Source organism: Haliotis asinina, chromosome 8 (assembly GCF_037392515.1).
Source record: "Haliotis asinina isolate JCU_RB_2024 chromosome 8, JCU_Hal_asi_v2, whole genome shotgun sequence".
Lineage (NCBI taxonomy): Eukaryota > Metazoa > Mollusca > Gastropoda > Lepetellida > Haliotidae > Haliotis > Haliotis asinina.
In genome coordinates this window covers 36052872-36072520 of record NC_090287.1, presented here as the reverse complement: position 1 = coordinate 36072520, position 19649 = coordinate 36052872, and the positions used below count along the sequence as shown (strand labels likewise).

The 19649-nt window shown below is 37.3% G+C and overlaps 1 protein-coding gene across 1 annotated transcript in view; it reads left to right on the top strand.

Moving 5' to 3' along the window:
* The window catches only part of LOC137293984 (uncharacterized), a 30588-nt gene that overhangs the window by 2840 nt on the left and 8099 nt on the right, over window positions 1-19649 (top strand). The window contains exons 3-10 of the mRNA XM_067824890.1: window positions 554-687; window positions 9085-9225; window positions 11109-11210; window positions 12182-12296; window positions 13771-13892; window positions 15420-15542; window positions 17280-17379; window positions 18503-18589. Coding sequence (XP_067680991.1) covers window positions 554-687; window positions 9085-9225; window positions 11109-11210; window positions 12182-12296; window positions 13771-13892; window positions 15420-15542; window positions 17280-17379; window positions 18503-18589 — 924 coding nt within the window. The remainder of the gene's footprint in view (window positions 1-553; window positions 688-9084; window positions 9226-11108; window positions 11211-12181; window positions 12297-13770; window positions 13893-15419; window positions 15543-17279; window positions 17380-18502; window positions 18590-19649) is intronic.

Genomic DNA, 19649 nt, shown 5'->3' with positions numbered 1-19649 from the left:
TTGAATTTTATTCTAAAGCATGCAAAAATATATGCAGTGTTTCTGTTACCCAGTATATCCCGATTATGACCGATACAGTGTCATCGTATCCGGCATATTTTTAAATCAATTTTCTAATTTTCTCTGTCAGTTTTATGTCTCCTTAAAATGATGACATTTTCACAAAAACATTGAGGTGTTGCCAAATGCAAAATAGCACTTTTGGAAAGCCCCAGGCGAAAAATAGCAACACTTATGTGTTGCAATACCCTCTAGATTTTTGCTTGGTTGTTAGGGTGCAAGGTTTCGCACTCAGTGAAAAACGTTATCACTTGTGCCATTGAAAACACTGATATGTGATATATATATGTATACATGTATATCATATTTACTACATCTACTTTTACTATTAACATTTGCATAATGTCATCTTCCTGAATTGATCTCAAATGCTGTGTGTTGTGATCAAACCAAGACTTCACACATTATCAACATAGTGTTAGTTGATAGAAATGGAAATATAATTGTAGAATATCACGTCTCCTTAAATAAGACACCAACGCTACCATTTCAGACGATGGGGCACACACTAACGAGAAAGGACATTTTTGGCCAGGACATGATGGGCCAGTGGTTCTGGCACGACGCTATCACGTAACAGAAGTCCTCAACACACATGGACAGTCTGCTGTACTTGTCTTTGCTGAGGTATGTCACCATACTAAATATCAGTTTTGGGAATTGGTTACAATTTCATAACTGATGATTGGTTCGTTACGACTAATCATCGAAAATAATTAGTGAGTCATTTATAAAATTTTTATGTTTGTGTTTGTTAATTCACCAAAAGATAACAAGCAAACATGTAGCACATTCAGGGGTTTTTTTTTTGCAAATTGCACAAAATGCATGAGTATGTTAGAAACATAAATTTCCTGGAGTCGTTGAGATAAATTCAGGCATGACTTGGGACAAGCTTGTGGTGCGTATGAAATGTAAGAGATAAATCCAAGAAATTTATCTAGTGAATAAGTGAAGAAATTTTCTCAATGCAAACAACTTCCAAAATTGTTTGTGTTCAGTTATGAGAAAACATGATTGATTGCTTGGTCATTGAGTCATTGAGACCAATCTTCGATTATTTCAGTTAATGGGACCATCATTACCAAATACTCAACATGTAGGATGTATTCAGGGCACATGGTTGGCAATTTTGATTCACTGCAAGAGTTACTTCCCTTAGCAATACAAGGATTGACTTCTGTCTCAGGTGTGCTCTTGCTTATACCTGTGAGTTCCAACCATGTTATATCCTACGCAGGTTGTGAAATGGTTGATCCCTAGATTTCCTCACGTTCTGAATCTCCCATCTCACTGGGGTTCCTGTTCAATTAGAATGGACTTTTTATTTTGCTATCAAAATTATAGATGTGTATATACAGACATGAGAATTTATTGCGGATTGGAAGATTTCTGGGATTTTGGTCTTTTGGTTTCATTTTCTAATTTTCTTTAGATCAATCTAAATCTGCAATAAAAGACGCCCAAGAACCCCAGCTAAATTTTCAGTGTTTTTTGTCTCCCTTTTTGTTATTTATTGCCATGCAGTTCTTATGTCTGTATATATTCAGAGACTAAGCATTAGTCAAGGTTTTTATCTTCACATTGTTGCTTATGATATCTTATCACTGGGTTGTATAGCACAGATCTGTTATTTACAGTCTGTGTCATATAATGATCAGTTCTGTGTTTATAGCAAAAAGCTGTGTTAAATGATTATGATGAATCTGAAAAGCGGGAACAGATCAGGTATTTTTCACTCAAGACAAGTTCATAGTTAAATCAAAAACAAACATCAACATTTCCCAATACAGCTGTAATAACAGGAATTTGTTGTAAATGTTTTTGAGATTTGAGGAATTTATATCCAAATTTATAAACATGTTTTAATTTAAATAACTTGAAATTTCAGTGAAAACATGTCATTTGTATCCCTACCAACAGTGGTTAGCCAGGTCTCATGTTATCAACAGCAGTTGTCTTATTCCCTGATGGTAAACAATGTTCTGTCATTATTAATAGCAAATGAATCTGTGGTTACTCTGTGATGTCATTATCTCCATCTGTTTGTCTTCATTGATCAGTTCAGTCATCTTTCTTTATATCTGACTTATCTTTTAGTAACAAGTCAGCAATCGTGTACTAATGTAGGTCCCCAAACATTTAATGAATTTTTAAACTTTCCATTTTTTTAATCGTAGAATATGTGTTCCTTTAGTGCATGGCTAGATTTGTCTAAATTGTTGACAGCTGTGGTCCATAGTATGGTGATCTACCCTCAGTTGTTGGCAACCTAGTGCATTCTTGTATTGTACTGTGAAATATAGAAATAGTGTGTTATTGTTATATGCCAGTTTAAGCATTAAACTGCGATGGACTAGTTATTTTACAGTCCTTTGATGTAAGGTTGTTTTTGTTGCTTTTTTTTCCTTTTTAGTACTTTAATAGTCCGATATAGCTGAAATACTGACAATGTGACTTTGAACTCACTCGTAAGTCATCAGTCAATTATAAATGTTTTTTTTTACTTTTTTTGAAAGAAATCGAAGAAATTGCTTGACTTGTGATACAAAAAAAATGACTTTTTAAATTTTTATTTCAAGACTGTAAATTTGGGCTTAAAAAATGAGTATGTTAAGTAATTTGTCTAAGTTTGATCGTGAAGAAATTCTGTCTTAAGAAAATGGGTCTGAAAATGGGTCATTTCAGAAACCAAATCCCTGTGATTCTCTCTGTGTTATTAATTTTTTTAACCTCTCATTGTACCCAAGGAGTTATCTAGACACGATCTTTGATTCAGAATTTGATGCAATTTTCATTCAAAATCAGAAACAGTGATTTCCAAGTTTAGGTATTATATATTATTCATATGATGACTCATTATCTAATGTAATGTCTTTGTAAGCATATTGAGATAACATGTATTTCACTGATAACAGGACAAATATATAAACATAGGTTTAAATATTTAGACATATTGAACTGAATGCAGTCTGAAAACATACTTTTATGACTGAATTTCATTGGATAAGATTATATGTGAAGTGCCATTATTGAAGAAAAAAGGGTGTGTTTTTTTCAGTGTTTGTAAATTAGGACCTTTAGTTTAAATTCATAGGGGTGAATGAATGAGTTAAAATTTTATGCATTTAATGCTTTGTTTCCATAATTTTGTGATCATGAAATCTTAGGAAAAAATTGAATGTATGAGATGGTGTCTTGGCTTCAGTTAATGACAATATGCTATACTTTTTATATATAAATTTGACTTGTCGTGTCACTGATCATTTTCATTTGGAAAAAAACAATTCTTTTATAATATTTCTCGTTTTTTTTCAAGTTGTGTCCACACTGAGTTCCCTTATCCCAAAATCACAACAAAAACCTGGTCCTGACCCCAAAAAGTCATCAACAGGAACTATATTAGATAAAGAAATTTCGAAGAGACATGTAAATGTCATGACGAGGGTTGATAGAGGAAGGGAGGTAACTCTGACCAACAAATTTCCAAGCAGCAATGAGCAGTGACCACATTGAAGGAGATCTGCTGAACACAGAACTGCCACATGTTTCACAGAAGTAAATGTTGTGGTTGCTTCTTACAGTCTTACTGCAATTTGTAATGAATGGTTAAATCTGACATATGTTTGCGCTAGTATTTGTAGCAAAAGAAATCACTCATTATTCATGAAAGCCTGTCTACGTAAAGAAAGTATACACACTTCAGATTTTGACCTTGACCTTGAGTTAATTTGATGATAAACCAAATGAGATGTGATTCAACCAAGATGTGCAGCAAGCCATGTGACTGTCTGTGTATTTGTCTTGTTTTTGCCAGTTAATTGTTCTGGCATATCGATAAAATCACTCCTGCCAATTGTCTGTAATGGAGGTATAGTAGTAGCTCATTGATTACTAACTCAGACTAGATTAGTTGGCTTGTTGTCGATGTTATCTGGATCACCCTTAAATTAATTGAATTTAGTGTATGAGGAGAATAGTCTAGACCAATTTCATTTCTTGTCTTGATTATCTAGTTCACCAAGGCCAAGGCATTGTTTTGAAATATCATGCAACCATTATTTAACTCAAATATAGTTGAAGTTGCATTGAAAAAAAAAACATTTTCAAACTTCCTGTGAGCCAGAAAACCTTGTGACCTTTTTTTTTCATAATGCATTAATTATTTATGTAAGCATATTTTATAGATAAGCATATTTTATACATACACTGCAGAAAAACAGTCATTTTCATTTGAATAATATGGTCTGTAGCTTAAGCCACTAGTTTGAAGTTTTGGATGAGAACTGCTTTTCAAAAGAGGCGACTAACGTCATTGTATCCCAGCTGCGTAGATTGATGCTCATACTGTTCATCATTGGACTGTCTGGTCCAGACTCGATTATTTTCAGTCTGCTGCCACATAACTGGAATATTGCTGCTGAGTGTGAGATTATACTAAACTCACTCAGTCATTGTTATTGCTAAGTAGACACCATTGTGAGCATTCCTCCCACATTCTTCTGAACGCTACTTTAGAAGGCATCAGTTGGTTGATGGATTGGTCCTTTTTGCGACATACCCTCTCAAAATATTTCAGAACAATCTTATAACATTTTTACATATCTTCTGGACTGATTTTTCTGATCAAAAGCAAATATTTAAAATTTAATCCACATTGTTTGTAGCATTAGTACATCACAGACAACATGAACTTATCAATGGATTGCTCGAAGGAAGGGAAGCAACTCTTCCAAAATTGTTCCTTGTCATCAGCAGAAGTAGAGATATATTTCATTGGCAAACTGGTGCAGCTCTGCCAGTCAAATCATTTCTCACAGGTTGCTGTTATATGCATAGTTCTTCATAGCTGAAAATGGCCCTAGTCAGGCTGGTTGCAGTTTGTGAAATTAATGGTGGTGTTACCTTGGTTGCTTTTGCAAAATGACAACAAAGTGGTTTCCTTGACATTCACTAAACAGAACGCCTCCCCATTCCGCAAAGGGACTGTAGCCCTACGACAGTCAGAAGTAAATATTAAAGTATAGGCGCTATGATTGTATAGTGGAACAGCGTCCAGATTCCTAACTGGGGAAATACCTGAAATACAGAATACAGACACAATTTGTGATATCTCATTGAATATCCCCTGATCTTGCAAGTGAGATTTTCAGTTTTAAGTTTAACTTTGTTGCTTTGCAGGAAATATTACAAAAATTTAAGGTTGTTTTATCCATCCTATATCCAACCCATCCATAATCCAAAGTTCAAGGACTATATTTCCACATTGTTTCCCATAAGCATATTGACAAATGTAGTCCAAAGAATCTGTAATTCAAGAAAAATAATTGTTTGTTCTAATAATGAGAACCTTCATCACATGAATGCTATTTCAGCTAATTTCCACCTTTAAGACTTTTCCATTATGAATTAACTCATAGCAGTGAGGTGATGAATATTTGATAAGCTCTCCATACAAGAGAGGGGACTTCCTTATAGCCAAAACATTGCAACAATAGATCCCTTTCTGCAATAATCGTGAGATATGCATAATTGATACATCTCCCAAAGATCAGCGCCAACAACAAGGGTTATGATTTACACATGACCCTGATTCCCACCATAACTTTGGCACACATGGCATGGCAGTGTGAACTCTGTAGACTCAAGTTGTCACTGCAAGAATTTATTGCTCTCTTTTGTAACCAAATTTGGAATTTGATGGAATTTCTTGAGCCTATCTGTAAATCATTCTCTTGAGCGGTGTATTAAACATGAGTGCACATTGTCATGGTTCCGGCTTGGCTTTGTAAAGTTTGTAAATGCCATTGTAGAGAATGTTATGTATGTGTGAACTATTTGTGACTTTGATACTTTAGGCACTACAGGATTGTCAGTGTGGTATGGTGTAAGTGTATTTATGAGGTTGGCCACCTTTTTGGTTAGACTTCCACCCTTATCCCCTAACTTTTAGTGATGAGGAAAAAGATGTACAGGGTTAGGTTAGGGCCTTACAAAATGGCATTTAAATGGATATCTTCCGGAGGATATTTTTTCCTGGTTTTCACAAATTTCCGACTATCTTGCTTAACATGACAAGTGATAATATTTTTTCCTTTTTCCTTATCCTGACGTACACTAATTTCTTTTCTTTGACTCTCCTGAAATGTTGTGAGACTTCTGGCGCAGTGTTCCCCCAGACCAGAAGAAAATCTCAACTGAGTGCGGTCCTTGTTAATTTCATGAGAAAAGTCGTTACAATGTTCAAAGAAATATCAAGCACAACCAGGATGATATTGTGATATTTATGCAAGTAATTTATAAATTGGGCCAGACGATACAATGACGAATATTCTATTTTTGGTTAAGATAATCATTGTTCTGATTGTTTGTCAAGTTCATGATTTTCCTGATCACGTACACAATAAACAAGATGTTTTTGTTATCTGTTCCTATAGAGCAAGAGCTAGGGGTGGTGACAGAACAAAGATGTTCAATTACTTGCTATCATGCAAAAACCCTGGATGCAGTATCCATCATAAATGAATGTGTTTGACGACAATTTTCTGGTGCAAATATTGCTGGAATTTTGCTAAGAGCACTGTCAGGACATGCTCAATCACTCATAACATTACTGATATCCTCAGCAGTGTTTGACTTTAGTTTTGCGTTGCTTTTAGAAATATTCCAGCAATATCACAATGGGAAAAACCAGAAATGGACTTCACACATTTTCCTCATGTGGGGAATCAAACTTGGATCATGGGCACGACGTGTGAACGGTTTAACCACTAGGCTACCCAGCAGTGCCTGAAAATGGTGTTTGTACCTAACCTGAAGTTGACTGTCAGAAGCACTTGGTTTTCCTTCTTAAGTATAATTGTCTGGCTGTCACCAGGACCTTTTCAGTCAAACACTGTTATCTCTATATTTAAGGGACCAGGAATATTGATTTATCCGCATATTGACACATCTGACTGATTCTGAGGTGGGCATATCATCACATACCAACATGAAAGAAATAAAAGAAAAGAAAACAGTAGATTGCACGTCTAATTATCTATTTGTGCTCACAGACAAATACACAACACAAATGGGGAGCACCTTTAGAATACAGCACCACAATTTCTCGTGAGGACGTTCCCAGCCGTGGGTCACATGTCAGTGAGACAGGCAACCAGTTTGTGAGAACCCGTCGGACGCAAACCCACAACCTTTGGATTGTTAGCCCAACAGCTAACCGACTGAGCTATGTCCACATTGTTGCACAATGTGCAAATTTAGTTAGTCATTCCTGTGACGTCACGGAAATGAACGGAAAGAGTTGAATTGGTTGCGGACAATTACGAAGGTGCCTCGTGCTTTCAATCTACTGACAGTTGCTGAATGGTCCCGATATCATTTGACACGATCGTCCCATTCCGTAATCTCCAAGATACCATGTTCAATGATGTTGTGTTGAATGAGCCGATATGGTTCGAACTGAAAACGATTGTTGACGTCAGGCGTCAGACGTTGATTTCACGGTGCATGCATGAATGATTGACGTGCTTGTATAAAAATGATTATGTGCTTTCGTAACAGAAAAGTGTTGTAGGGAACACAGTAAGGATAATGTGGATCGCGCTAAGGAATGAGCGAGACATGGGCATGTTTGGTGATGGCACGAGGGTGAGTTAGACTGCGAATCATTATTGAAAATATGTAGATCTGGAGGTGAAAGTTGCTGGAGGCAGATTTCCCCCAGGCCAAAATTTCGACATGAAACCATTTCATCGTTTATTTAACTTTTGATATTTTTGGTCTCCTGTGTTTCTTTGTGAACAAAGTATTAAGAATGGAAAAGGAAAACAGTTGGTACTCATGCATTTACCTACTATACAGGATTAGGTCCCTTACCCTAACCCTAAACCCTAAACACATCAGCACCTCTTAATACAAAGAAATATGAGCATATTAGTCAAAAAAGAAAAAAAATATGTGATGATTATTTTTAACAAAAATAATTTCCCTCCTGCTTTTATCAAGTGAGTTTAGTTTTATGCCTCTCTCGGCAATATTCCAGCCATATGGCACTATTGGCAGTGGTCTTTAAATAATCAAATCTGGACTTGTCATTCCCTTGATCAACAGCAACTTTTCTACCCCAGATCCCGAGTACAAAAATCTGTAAAACAAAAAATAAAATTGGTCTGACCTAAGCAAATTAACATTTAATTACAGTATTTGAAACTAGACCTAAAAAATAGTGTTGTGGTTCCGATTACCTTTGAATTCTGGTGTGCTAACCTTATTTCTGTTAAGCAGTATAAATGAAAATAGCTTTCAGATACCATTGTTTTTTCCTGGGACCAACAGACATAGGTCATTCTGGTAGAGAAAGTTGGCATGATGACCACAAGCTTGAATAAATAAACCATTACGCATTGATAAATATGTTGACAAAATCTGGCAAGGTGCTGAGTTTGTACAGAGCTTTTAAGTTTACCACAGCTTGTTAAGCTGCTGTAAGTTTTTCTTTTCACTGGTTTTATGAAATTTGATACAAACACTGTCATTACAGTTTAAAATTTCATTTCTTGAAAGGTTTGGGGGCTTTTCAGATTTGTTTTTACATCATTTACATAAATGTAATGTGAAATTATTTGGGTGGAAAGGTTAATGAATTACTGAAAGGGAAAGCAAAAATTAATGTTGATTATAAATTCATTTTTATAGATCAGTGTCTTTCTTCTATCTTGTAACTAACACTGCAATGCATACTCTTGGGAGAACTGCTCATACATATTTAGATTTCCAAAAGGATCATGGACTGGTAAACAAGCAAAACGCTTACATCAGTACCATTCCAGTAACAATGAACAATAGGAGACTGACTTATTTTGCAAGATGTAAGTACTATCATAACGAAGGACATCAAAGTAAGACTGCCAATGGTGCCAATATGGAATAGATTTGCAGACTGGACTTCATGTTATATTCAGTGATAACAAACAGTATGATAATTAAAAGCTTTTGCTTTTTATGAACTGTTTTATGTTACAGGACCTGTTTAATCAGAACAAAGTTGTTGTGATAAAGATTCTCCACACAACCTACTTCAACATTGGAGCGCAGGAAGCAGAATGTTTGAGACGTCTTGCTGTGTCAGACCCTCACCATGTGTCCCACACAGTCAAATTGCTTGTGAGTTATCTTGGGTATTTAAATCATGAAATGGTATATGATATATATGATATACTCAAGTGTGCAAATAACATCTCCATATTCCATATTGTTGATAATTTTTTTAGAAACCTGTAAACCAGTGCTTAAAATGTCTGAGGTGTATCATGCTTATATTAGGTGAATGAAACAGTAGAATCCGCTGGTTTACTGGTTCTGATTGGTTGTGGCGATGGACAGTTGGAATCCACGAATAGACCCAGGTGCTGATATTTAATAAGCACTGTGTCCACCTTTTTGTTCTTATCACTTTTGTAGTTTTCTCATGTACACATATATATCTGCGCGTCCTACAGTAAAAATATCCTATGAAACGTGCTGATCTTCATTTTACTGAAGTACATTTTCCTGTAATATGAATAATTTCTCAGTCTAAGTAAACTTCTCAGTGTATTTCGTTACCCTCCACCACTGAGTCTAACAAAACCTAGTAGAAGGTCGCATCAGGTAACCTTTGAGCGACCAATGACCATCCTACCAAACTTGAGACGGTTAAATAGATTTAACCAATCAGACAACGGCTACTATTTAGAGATCGGAGGAACTTTCAAAAGATTCACTCCACTGACACAAATCTTTCCACAAACAAAACTCAGCATATAACACAATTATTTGACCTGCAGTATATACGCTTTGGGGTTTCTGTTGACATGGTTACCATTAGCTATTATTTCCGCAAGATGACATCCTTGAATATTGCCAAAAACACCATTTTCAGTGACTGTTTATTTACCGTTGTCATGGTTGTACGCACTCCGTGTGCATCACCCGGAAGCGATCGTACGCTAAATAGCATTCGGAATCGTTCGAGTACGAACCTTTTCGAACTAAAAAAGTTCCAAAGGTATGTGCAAATGTCCGCTTTCGTGATTTGGTAAGCTGTGTTCTGATCGGTCAATATCAAAGGTTACCTGACGTGACCTCCCATAAGGTTTTGTTCTAAATGTCATTCACAGATAATATTTTTTCAATTTCATATTTGTTGTCTGAAAGTGTATGGTATATTTGTGACATTTTATGTTGTGAAGTTATTTGTCATGAGACAGTATTTGGTGTCAGCCTGTTGTTAAACTCTGGGACCAACCTGTTGTATGATTCTGACCATACCGTGTCTTCGAGGGGGAAAGACATTAGTCTCAATATAGAGATTGCAAGAGTGCTTCTAGTACTTAGTTGCTGTACACCCTTTGATCATGTTTGTTTGGGATGTCAGCCATTTGAAGTTTCAGGTGTGACTGGAATACTAAAAAGGCTGCTGAATGGCTGTGCAGTCATTTAGGTTAAATGCACTTCTTCTTCATGCACACATGTAAAGAACTGTTGGAAAAACTTGTTGAGCGCTAAATCCTGATCCCAGCTAGAATTGTCTTTAGCAACCTATGGTTGCCGCAAGAGGTGACTAACGTGATTAGATCGTCAGGCTAGTTGACTTTGTTGACACTTCATCATATCCCACTGGCATATATTTGTGCTCATGCTGTTGATCACTGAATTGATTCTTTACCCATTGCTGCCATAAAGCTGGAACAGCACTGTCTACAGTACCATGTTTTTCTGTATGTATTGGCAGCATTTAGTTGTGCCAGGATATCTTTACTTTTCCTGTGGGGGCTACAGATAGCTTCATGTTTTATGGATAAAGAGACAAACTGTAATCTGATCCATTCATCCACTCATTCTGATCCATTTGTTTATTTTGATGATTCAGAAAGTTTTGGGAAAATGCTTTGTGGACATTGGAGATGTGAATTGAATTGTCTGTGAATAGGTGAGCTACACTTTCGGATGTTTAACTTTTCATTGTCATTTCAGTCATAGCAATAATTTTGACGACTTTTTTGCAGAATACATTTGTGTTTGGAGGACACTTCTGTATGGTGTTTGAATCTCTGTCGCCTCATCCTATTACTGAAGTATTTGGTGACCTTCACTTTCCCAACTGTACGGTAGGTAGCCATCTTGTCAAAATCATGACCAGTAATCTGTGGCACAGTGATTCACTGAGTAGATTCTTCCCTTGGCCGTAGATTCATGAAGATCCAGGTTAGAACTGATCTTCAGTAACCCATGCTTGTCGTGAGAGGTTACTAATGGGATCAGGTGGTCAGGTTCACTGACTTGGTTGACCATCAGTTCCCCATTGGGCATACAGATGCTCATGCTGTTGACCACTGGATTGTCTGGTCCAGACACAATTATTTACAGGCTGCCACCACATGGCTGGAATATTGCTGAGTGCGGCATTAGGCTAAACTCGCTTGCTCCCTAAGCGATAGTCCTTCCTTATGTTGATACTTTCATTTTACTTGTAGAAACATATACCGGTATATGAAACACCATTGTGTGTAGAGAATTTTCAAGAGGCAGTGGTTGCCCAAGACATGAAAATTTAGGAGTCATCATGACACCCTGGTGTCATGAGAGGGAGCCTTGGACATGTTTTTGGGAGTCAAATTCAGTATGGAACTTTCATCAAGACATTAACTGTGATTGTTTAATAACGATAAAAGGCAAAGCAAGTCTGGTATTTAATCAGCATTGAACAGTTAACTGGCAGGCGATAAACTAAGTAGTTTTAAACAACAGCAAATTACAAGCTTAGATTATCTGAACATACAGCCCAGTAACAATGAGGCAGGCTTTTAAATTTACTGCATATTTGAGATAATACGCAGGTTGGCTGTGTATGGGCAAACACTGAAGTGGTGGAAGACAGAATCATGCTTAATAGATCAAATGTTGTAAATATATTGTATCAGGCAAATCATATGTCTTTTGTATTTGAAGATGATGTATTTGTGTTATATATATATATTAAACTACAGCACCTGCATATGGTAAGGAGGTTGAGTCTGCAGGTGTTGGTGTTGATGGAACTGTTAGTGTGTGATGTAATGAAGCCTGTGTTATACTTCAGCACCTGCTCAAGGTAAAGAAGCTGAGCCTCCAGCTATTGGTTGTCCTGGGCTTCCTGCGACAACAGAACACCATCCATGCCGACCTGAAGCCCGAGAACATACTACTGAAACATGGTTAGTCTGTTGAGAATACAGGGCAATGTTTTTGAGCCATAGAATGATATCACTGATCATAATTATAACAAGAAGTATTCAATCCTTCCCGTATCTGCCTGGAGAGTGGAAGGTTGTGGCTTTGATCCTAATACCAAAAGATGTTAAAATATGGTACTTGTTGGTCCCTGTCTGGCGCTTGGTATTAATTATTACAGTGACTTTGGGGCTCAGAGTTAGTGTGATATGCCAGAGAGTGGTATTAACTGTGGCATGGTGTCTCAGTGAGCAAGCACTATGAAACCAGCTTAATTCATTGTCATATGAGTGAAATATTCTTACGTGCGATGTTAAACCCCATTCATATGAGTGAAATATTCTTAAGTGCGATGTTAAACCCCATTTCACCTCACCTCAACCTCACCTCACCTCACCTCACCTCAACCTCACCTCAACCTCACCTCAACCTCACCTCCACCTCACCTCAACCTCACCTCAACCTCACCTCAACCTCACCTCACCTCACCTCACCTCACCTTTGTCTGATACTGAGATCACATGATGCTCTGATGATGGTTTTGATAGTTCCATGCCAACATGACCACTGATTTGTTGGGCTGGCTGCTACTGTAGACCATAGAGACCAATACTAATTAGTAAAATATCAATCAGTTATTGAGAAATATCAGAGAAGTAGCTTTAAAGGTCACATGCAAACAAAAAATCAAACATAATTAAAACACAGTTATCACTTATTCATGATATATAAAATGCATTGCTGATTAAGAAAAAGCTAATGAACAAAATTATAAGCATATAATCGCAAATCAAAATTACAATATTTCGTACTTTGGTTTACCTCCCTTGAAACGAAACAGCCGCGATACCGAACCCAGTCATAGCCAGTGGATGTGCACTCAAGAGTAACGCAGCTTTTTCATTGGCTGATACACTTAGGCGGTTCTTTGTTCATAGCTTATAAGCCTGATAGGTGTTAAATTGAAAACATTTTGAACAAAAATCAAAAGTGGCCACAGAGTAAAAATACAGTTTTGTGTATTGTGTGTGTGTGTGGCATGTTGGATCTCTGTGTAGATTCACGTGTCGGTTATTACGGAGAGAATGATAAGCGTGGCTAGTCATGTGACCGATAAGGGCATCAAAGGGTTAAGGGAGACTGAGTGAGTGTGATTGTATGTCCTCTTCGAAAGAAGGAACTCCATGGGATTTTCAAGTGTTCCACTATGATTCCACACATAGAGGGAGGAGATGAGCCTAATAAGGAGGAGTCAGGATAAGTATAAAATATCAATTTTATTCAGAAAATTACATTATTCTTCCAGGCAATGAAGTCTGTGACTGTGATCATGTGATACCTCACAGGCAGTTTTCATAGTTTCATGCCAACATGACCATGAACTTTGACAGACTGGCATATCTTTTTTCATCAGTGTCAAGACCACTGGCTCCAGTGACAGTTCTTTGTTTCTTCCAGTAAATGACCTGAGCTCTGTGACGGTGATAGACTTTGGGAACTCCATCCAACATGTCCACAAAGAAGTGTCTCTGTACTACCGTGAGTTTGATGTCCAGACTCTCCTGTACAGGGCACCTGAGGTAACTACACTGTTGATTCTACACCCAAGAGAAAATTGTTTCCTGTAGCAGTATTCCAGCCAAGTCACAGTAGGTGCCGGACTATGGTAGCCTAGTGGTTAATGGGTTCCCTTGTAATGCTGAAGACCCGGGTTCAAATCGTCTCAGTTCTATGTATAATGTATGAAGCTCATTTCTGGTGTATCATGCCATGATATTGTTCGAATATTGCTCAAGATGTGACAAAACCAAACTCACTCTCTCACTGAAGACGCCACCATATTTGGCCATATTTAAAATTGACCTTTATATGTCGCATTGGATGTGCATTAACCAGTATGCTATCACTAAGTGGTTGTAAGGGCTATACATTAACATTAACTTACAACTGTCTCAGCTCTAAGATATCTTTGAAAATCGGGCCAGAGCTTTAAACATGCTTTGCCACCAAGCATGGCAAAATGATTTATATGTCTATCATGAGCTGTGACAGAAATTTGGATTTCTGCATTCCCAATTCTATCTTTTACAAAATGTTTAGAAACATGTTTTTATTGGTGCTGTTTTTTGTCCAGTGAATGCTTTTGTACTGAACAAAATAAAGTGACCTATGAGAGATGTAAAAGTGTTAGGCTGTACTATTCCAGGTTTCAGATCACAGATTTTACGATTTTGATCCCAAGTCTCTCAGTATCAAATTGGATGTTTCATCCAAGTGGAAAAAGCCCTCCACCTGCATTCCTTTAAACTTTCTGACCATTTTGTTGTATGTATGTACAAAGTGAAAAACTTGGTGTTCACAGACAAACACCAAATGATATTTAATGACATGTTTAAGACTCTTCGACAATAATTATTTGACTATCCTTTCAAATGCTTTCTCTTCTTCATAGCACTATCTGATGGGAGTAAATTTTCTGTAGCATCAGGTGGTTGGGCATCCATGATAATCTACAGAGTATACATTACAATAATCTCCATTACACCCTAGATGCATCTTTGGCTCGACACGATAAGTTTATTACCTCCCCTTGTTTATCTCCACATTCTCACAAAAGCCTATTAGCTAAACCGCCATTACAACCGAGCTTGCCAGTGTCAACAAAGGTAGCAGTTGCAGATGCGGAGGTTTGTTTGGATAGGGACTAAGATTTGGGGGGAAATCATACAGACAAATAGACAGGTCTGAATAGAAATCCTTCTACCTCATTCAGAGTACCTCTGCATCATTTATGTAGCCATGTTTAATCGGTTAGATAATTTTAAAAATGAAAGTGAGTTGTGATTTTTACGCTCAATTTCTCAGCATAGACACACAATCAGATAAAAAGCCAGCCAAGAGAGGAAATAAAATTATCAACATGAGCCATAGATGCATCCAGGGTATAGTGGAGATTTATCATAACCTAGGCCCTGGAGAATATCAAGGATGGTTGTGGGGATGGGGAGGATATTACACTGATGATACTTACTTTATTTGTGATTTGTGTTGATAGCAACTGTCATTCCTGTAACAATGTTTGAAATGAGGACATCTGTGCTTTGTAGGTGATGTTTGGAATCCCATTTGGCACCGAAATTGACATGTGGTCCCTAGGCTGTATTCTAGCGGAACTTTATCTCGGAAGACCCCTTTTCTTCGGAAAGACGAAACCAGAGTTATTAACATCAGTAAGTCTATATGACAGCATTACTCAACATGTCTTGAAGATTTCATGATATTGTAGTACAGTGGAATCTGTCTGTTATCTGTGATCAACTTATTTGTCCGGATTATGAAGCAGTCCAGATTTGTCAACATTTGTCCGTTGCTATGGACAATACCATGGAGTTACCTCACTTTGTTAAGGGCAACAGAAATTTTACTAAAAAATGTTAAGAATAGAATGTTTCTTGTAACTGCACTGAAATTGTGTGTCCCGATATTTCGGCCTGCATCATTCACATCAGTCACTAATCACTAATGTCTACTCACGTCTCAAAATGAAGTCTAATTGAGTTAAGTCGCTTCAGAATATCTGTTACTTTCTGTCTTAGTACAGAAGTAATGGAGATGTTTATTTGTTGTTATTTTTGTCAGCTATGTTTGGATTACAAAGCTTTGCTCTCATAGCAAGTTGATAATCTGGGGCCCATTTCACAAAACTCTTGTAAGCTTAAGATTTCGTAACTTTTCTCGTAGCATTTATACCTGGTATACTGTAACATAGGAGGTGCAAATGCTACGAGAAAAGTATGAGGTCTTAGGCTTACAAGAGGTTTGTGAAATGGGCCCCTGGACTGTTATTTTAGTTCAAAGTCTGTAATGGAGATAATCTGGATTTTGAAGCAAGCTTTAATCATAAATTAATAACAATTTTGCAGGGTCTGAGAGAGTAATCTGGATTATGGAGAAACCCGGTTTAAAAAGAGTCCTGATTAGTCAGATTCCACCGTATCTTAGGAAATACTCAATGCTATAGTTGTTCAGTGGTGTTTAGATATGACTTTCATAGCTGAGATTTTCAGGTCATGACGAAAATGCTTGAGACTGCAGGGTCAGCGAGTTGAAATTAAGCATTCACTCTTATATCGTAGTCAAGTAATATTTGAGGCTTTATTGAAGGCGTAGGTCAATACTGCCTGCTTATCTTCCCATACAATTTTGGCTTGGACCTAGCACCTCTGCCAAAGGACAGCAATGTGTCACAATGTATAAGATTTCTAAGAATTCATAGTTCATACTGGTTAGAGTTCTGTCCTCATTGTTGCAGTCTAACTTACATACCCTATTCAGAAACATACAGACCCGTACTTCAGTTGTTGTATCATCTTTATGCTAATTGCCAGGCTAATTATGAACCATTACCATGCAAGGCTCAATATAGTGCTTTGTTACTTGCACTGGTGCAAGCCAATACTACAGTGTAACCTAGGCATTAGTTGTACCAGGTGCAAGTCGATTTTTAGTTGTTAATTATCTGAATAGTTCAGTAGCATATTCTTTCATTGCATATTGTAGTAAAACTGTGTAAATGGAATTTGGCTGGTGCATCAAGGTTTTTAGCTTAGATTGCACCTATTGCAAATAGGTTAACACGTCTGAAATTGAGCTGTGCCCTGTTTTGACATCTATTCTTATGACGCACACAGGCATCAAACCACCAACCTTCTGCCCCCAAGCTACATCAAGGCACATACTCTTGTCTCTGTGTAGAGTTATGTCTGTTAGTTGTTCCAGGATCAAATGCCTTCATTTTGTGTGTGCCATACTTTGTATACAGTATTGTACAAAGGTGTCTTGACTCTTGCTTGAAACTGTTCTATAGTTATTGAAGAGATCTAGAAAGAAAGTTAGTACCACTCACTATTATTTTAAGATACATAGTTTATGTCAAGTAAATATTGTGAATTTGTGATGTCTTTCAGATAACATCAATTCTAGGCCCTTTGCCAAAGGAAGTGTTTCAGAGAGGTAAATACTCCCGGGAGCTAGCAATATTCACGGAGGATGTGGAGCAAGAAGATGGTAATGATCTGTAGTCGTAGTGGTGTTCTCATTAATTGAAACAATTATAGATTGGTCACAGCAGAGTGTTTAAGAATAGGGTATGACCCCAGTGCCCAACTGTATACTTCACAATGACTTTGACTGAAGTTGTCATATGTGACACCTTACACTTGTTTTGCATTTATAAATTTCACATTATTTAATAATTTCAATGCCAGTTATAAGAAAAATTAAATCAGATATGTGTGTTTAACTTTCATTCTGTGAAAGAAGTTTCCTGTGAATTTTTAATGGGTTAGCCAGACATTTGAAATTTACAGACCTCATTAACCAGTTACTCTGAAACACCATTCGTGAACACTGCAGTGACCAAACGATCAAACACATTTTCTCATAATCAAACACAAGTAATTTTGGAACTACTGTCTTTGTGTTTTACCCACTTGATGGTAGAACAGATCTGATAAGTTCTCAGAGGCTGAAAACATGTTTAATTCATAGAAAACTCTCTTCACTTGCTGAAAAGTCATGACTGAATAGTTCTTGTGAGAGGTCTGTGTTCATGATAAACTAGTCATCATTTTAAAGATGCAGCTTACAATATTTTACATTGGATGTAAAATTTGCAAATGCAATTTGCGTATTTTCTAAGTTAAGCAAAAGCCAAAGGGAGACACACTATACTTATCTGCAACAACAACCTGAACAGGAAAATCTGAAAAATGATGCTAACCAATTTTTTGCTATGATTACTCATTGGTCATGGACCAATTATCATTTGTGAGATTTTGACCATTTCTCAACACTAATCTGTAGTGTGTGCTTCATCATCTCTAGTCCTGATATTTTGCTTGCTGTCCTACCCTGAACACAACTTCAGCATCAGCTGGGAGAGTTGTGACTATACAGCTAAACAATGAAGTCTTGTAAACAAACCTGAGCAATTTAGACACTAATGTTTGTGGTTTGTAAATTTTGTCATTGGTTTTGTTTTGGAAATGCTGGATTGAAAGCAGATGCCACAAGAAATGTTCATTGATGTAAACAGTGTTTTAATCCGATTTCCCAATTCTCACAAAATACAAAAATTTGGTGGACATGTGGCAGCATTATATCATACAGTCTTAACGTGAACTTTCAGCTACTGCCAAGATTCTTGAGTGCCTTGAAGGATCCCAGGATTATGCATTTGCCAACTTCCTGTCCCAGCTGTTCCGATATGACCCAGGTGAGTCACTTAACAACCTTCCCGTCTTCCAGTTTTTTAAAATATGTAACAATCACGTTGATATTACAGGGGTATTTGTTCGTTGGGATCACTCACTTTAGATGCAGTGGGGATCAGGTGTGTACAGTTTCTTGTAAATAGCCGAGCCTGGACCAGACAATCCAGTCATCAACAGCATGAGCATCTATCTGCGCAATGGGGAAGTGACGACATGTGTCAACCAGGTCAGCGAGTCTGACCACCTGAGTCGCCTCTTGCGACAAGCATAGTTGCCTTTTATGGCAAGCATAGGTTGCTGAATGGCTATTCTACCCTGGACCTTCACGGGTCGAGACAGAACTATATAAGAAATCTATGGTCTATTGGAAATTGATTCTTAACATCACACAGTGCTTGGTCATCACTGAAGTGTCATTTTCAGTTCCATTGTATCCACTTTGTAGTGGGCTACTCTTGTGATTAAAATGTTCGCTCATCACACCAAAGCCCTGGATTAGATTTCACCCATGGGTATAATGTGTGAAGAGTATTTCTGGGATCCCCACTGTTATATTGCTGGAATGTTGTTAAAAACTGTTTAAAGCCCAAGTCACACACTCACCTCTTTATGACATTTTTAATACGTTGATCCAACCAAGTCCAACCTAGTTTCATTGCATAATGTGGTAAAAGCAGTGCAACTGAAATTTGACTGGTGTATTTAGGTTTATTTTAGGTTGCACTTGATGCAAGTAGGCTGACGTCTGAAATCGAGCCCTACTTTCAATATTGCACTCTTAAATTATCCTAATCCAAAGAAATTTGTCACAGATCAACCTAAGGGCATTAGATTGATGAGGTTTTAATGAGCAAGTACACAATGTTGTGTTGTTTCATATATACTGGGAGCAGTGGGGTAGCATAGGGGTTAAAGGGTTCGCTCATGAGCATGGACTCGATTCCCCACATGGGTGCAATGTGTAAAGCCCATTTCTGATGTCCCTAGCATGATATTTGGTGGAATATTGCTACAATCAACGGAAAATTAAACCACTCACTCACTCACTCACTCACGTCAGAT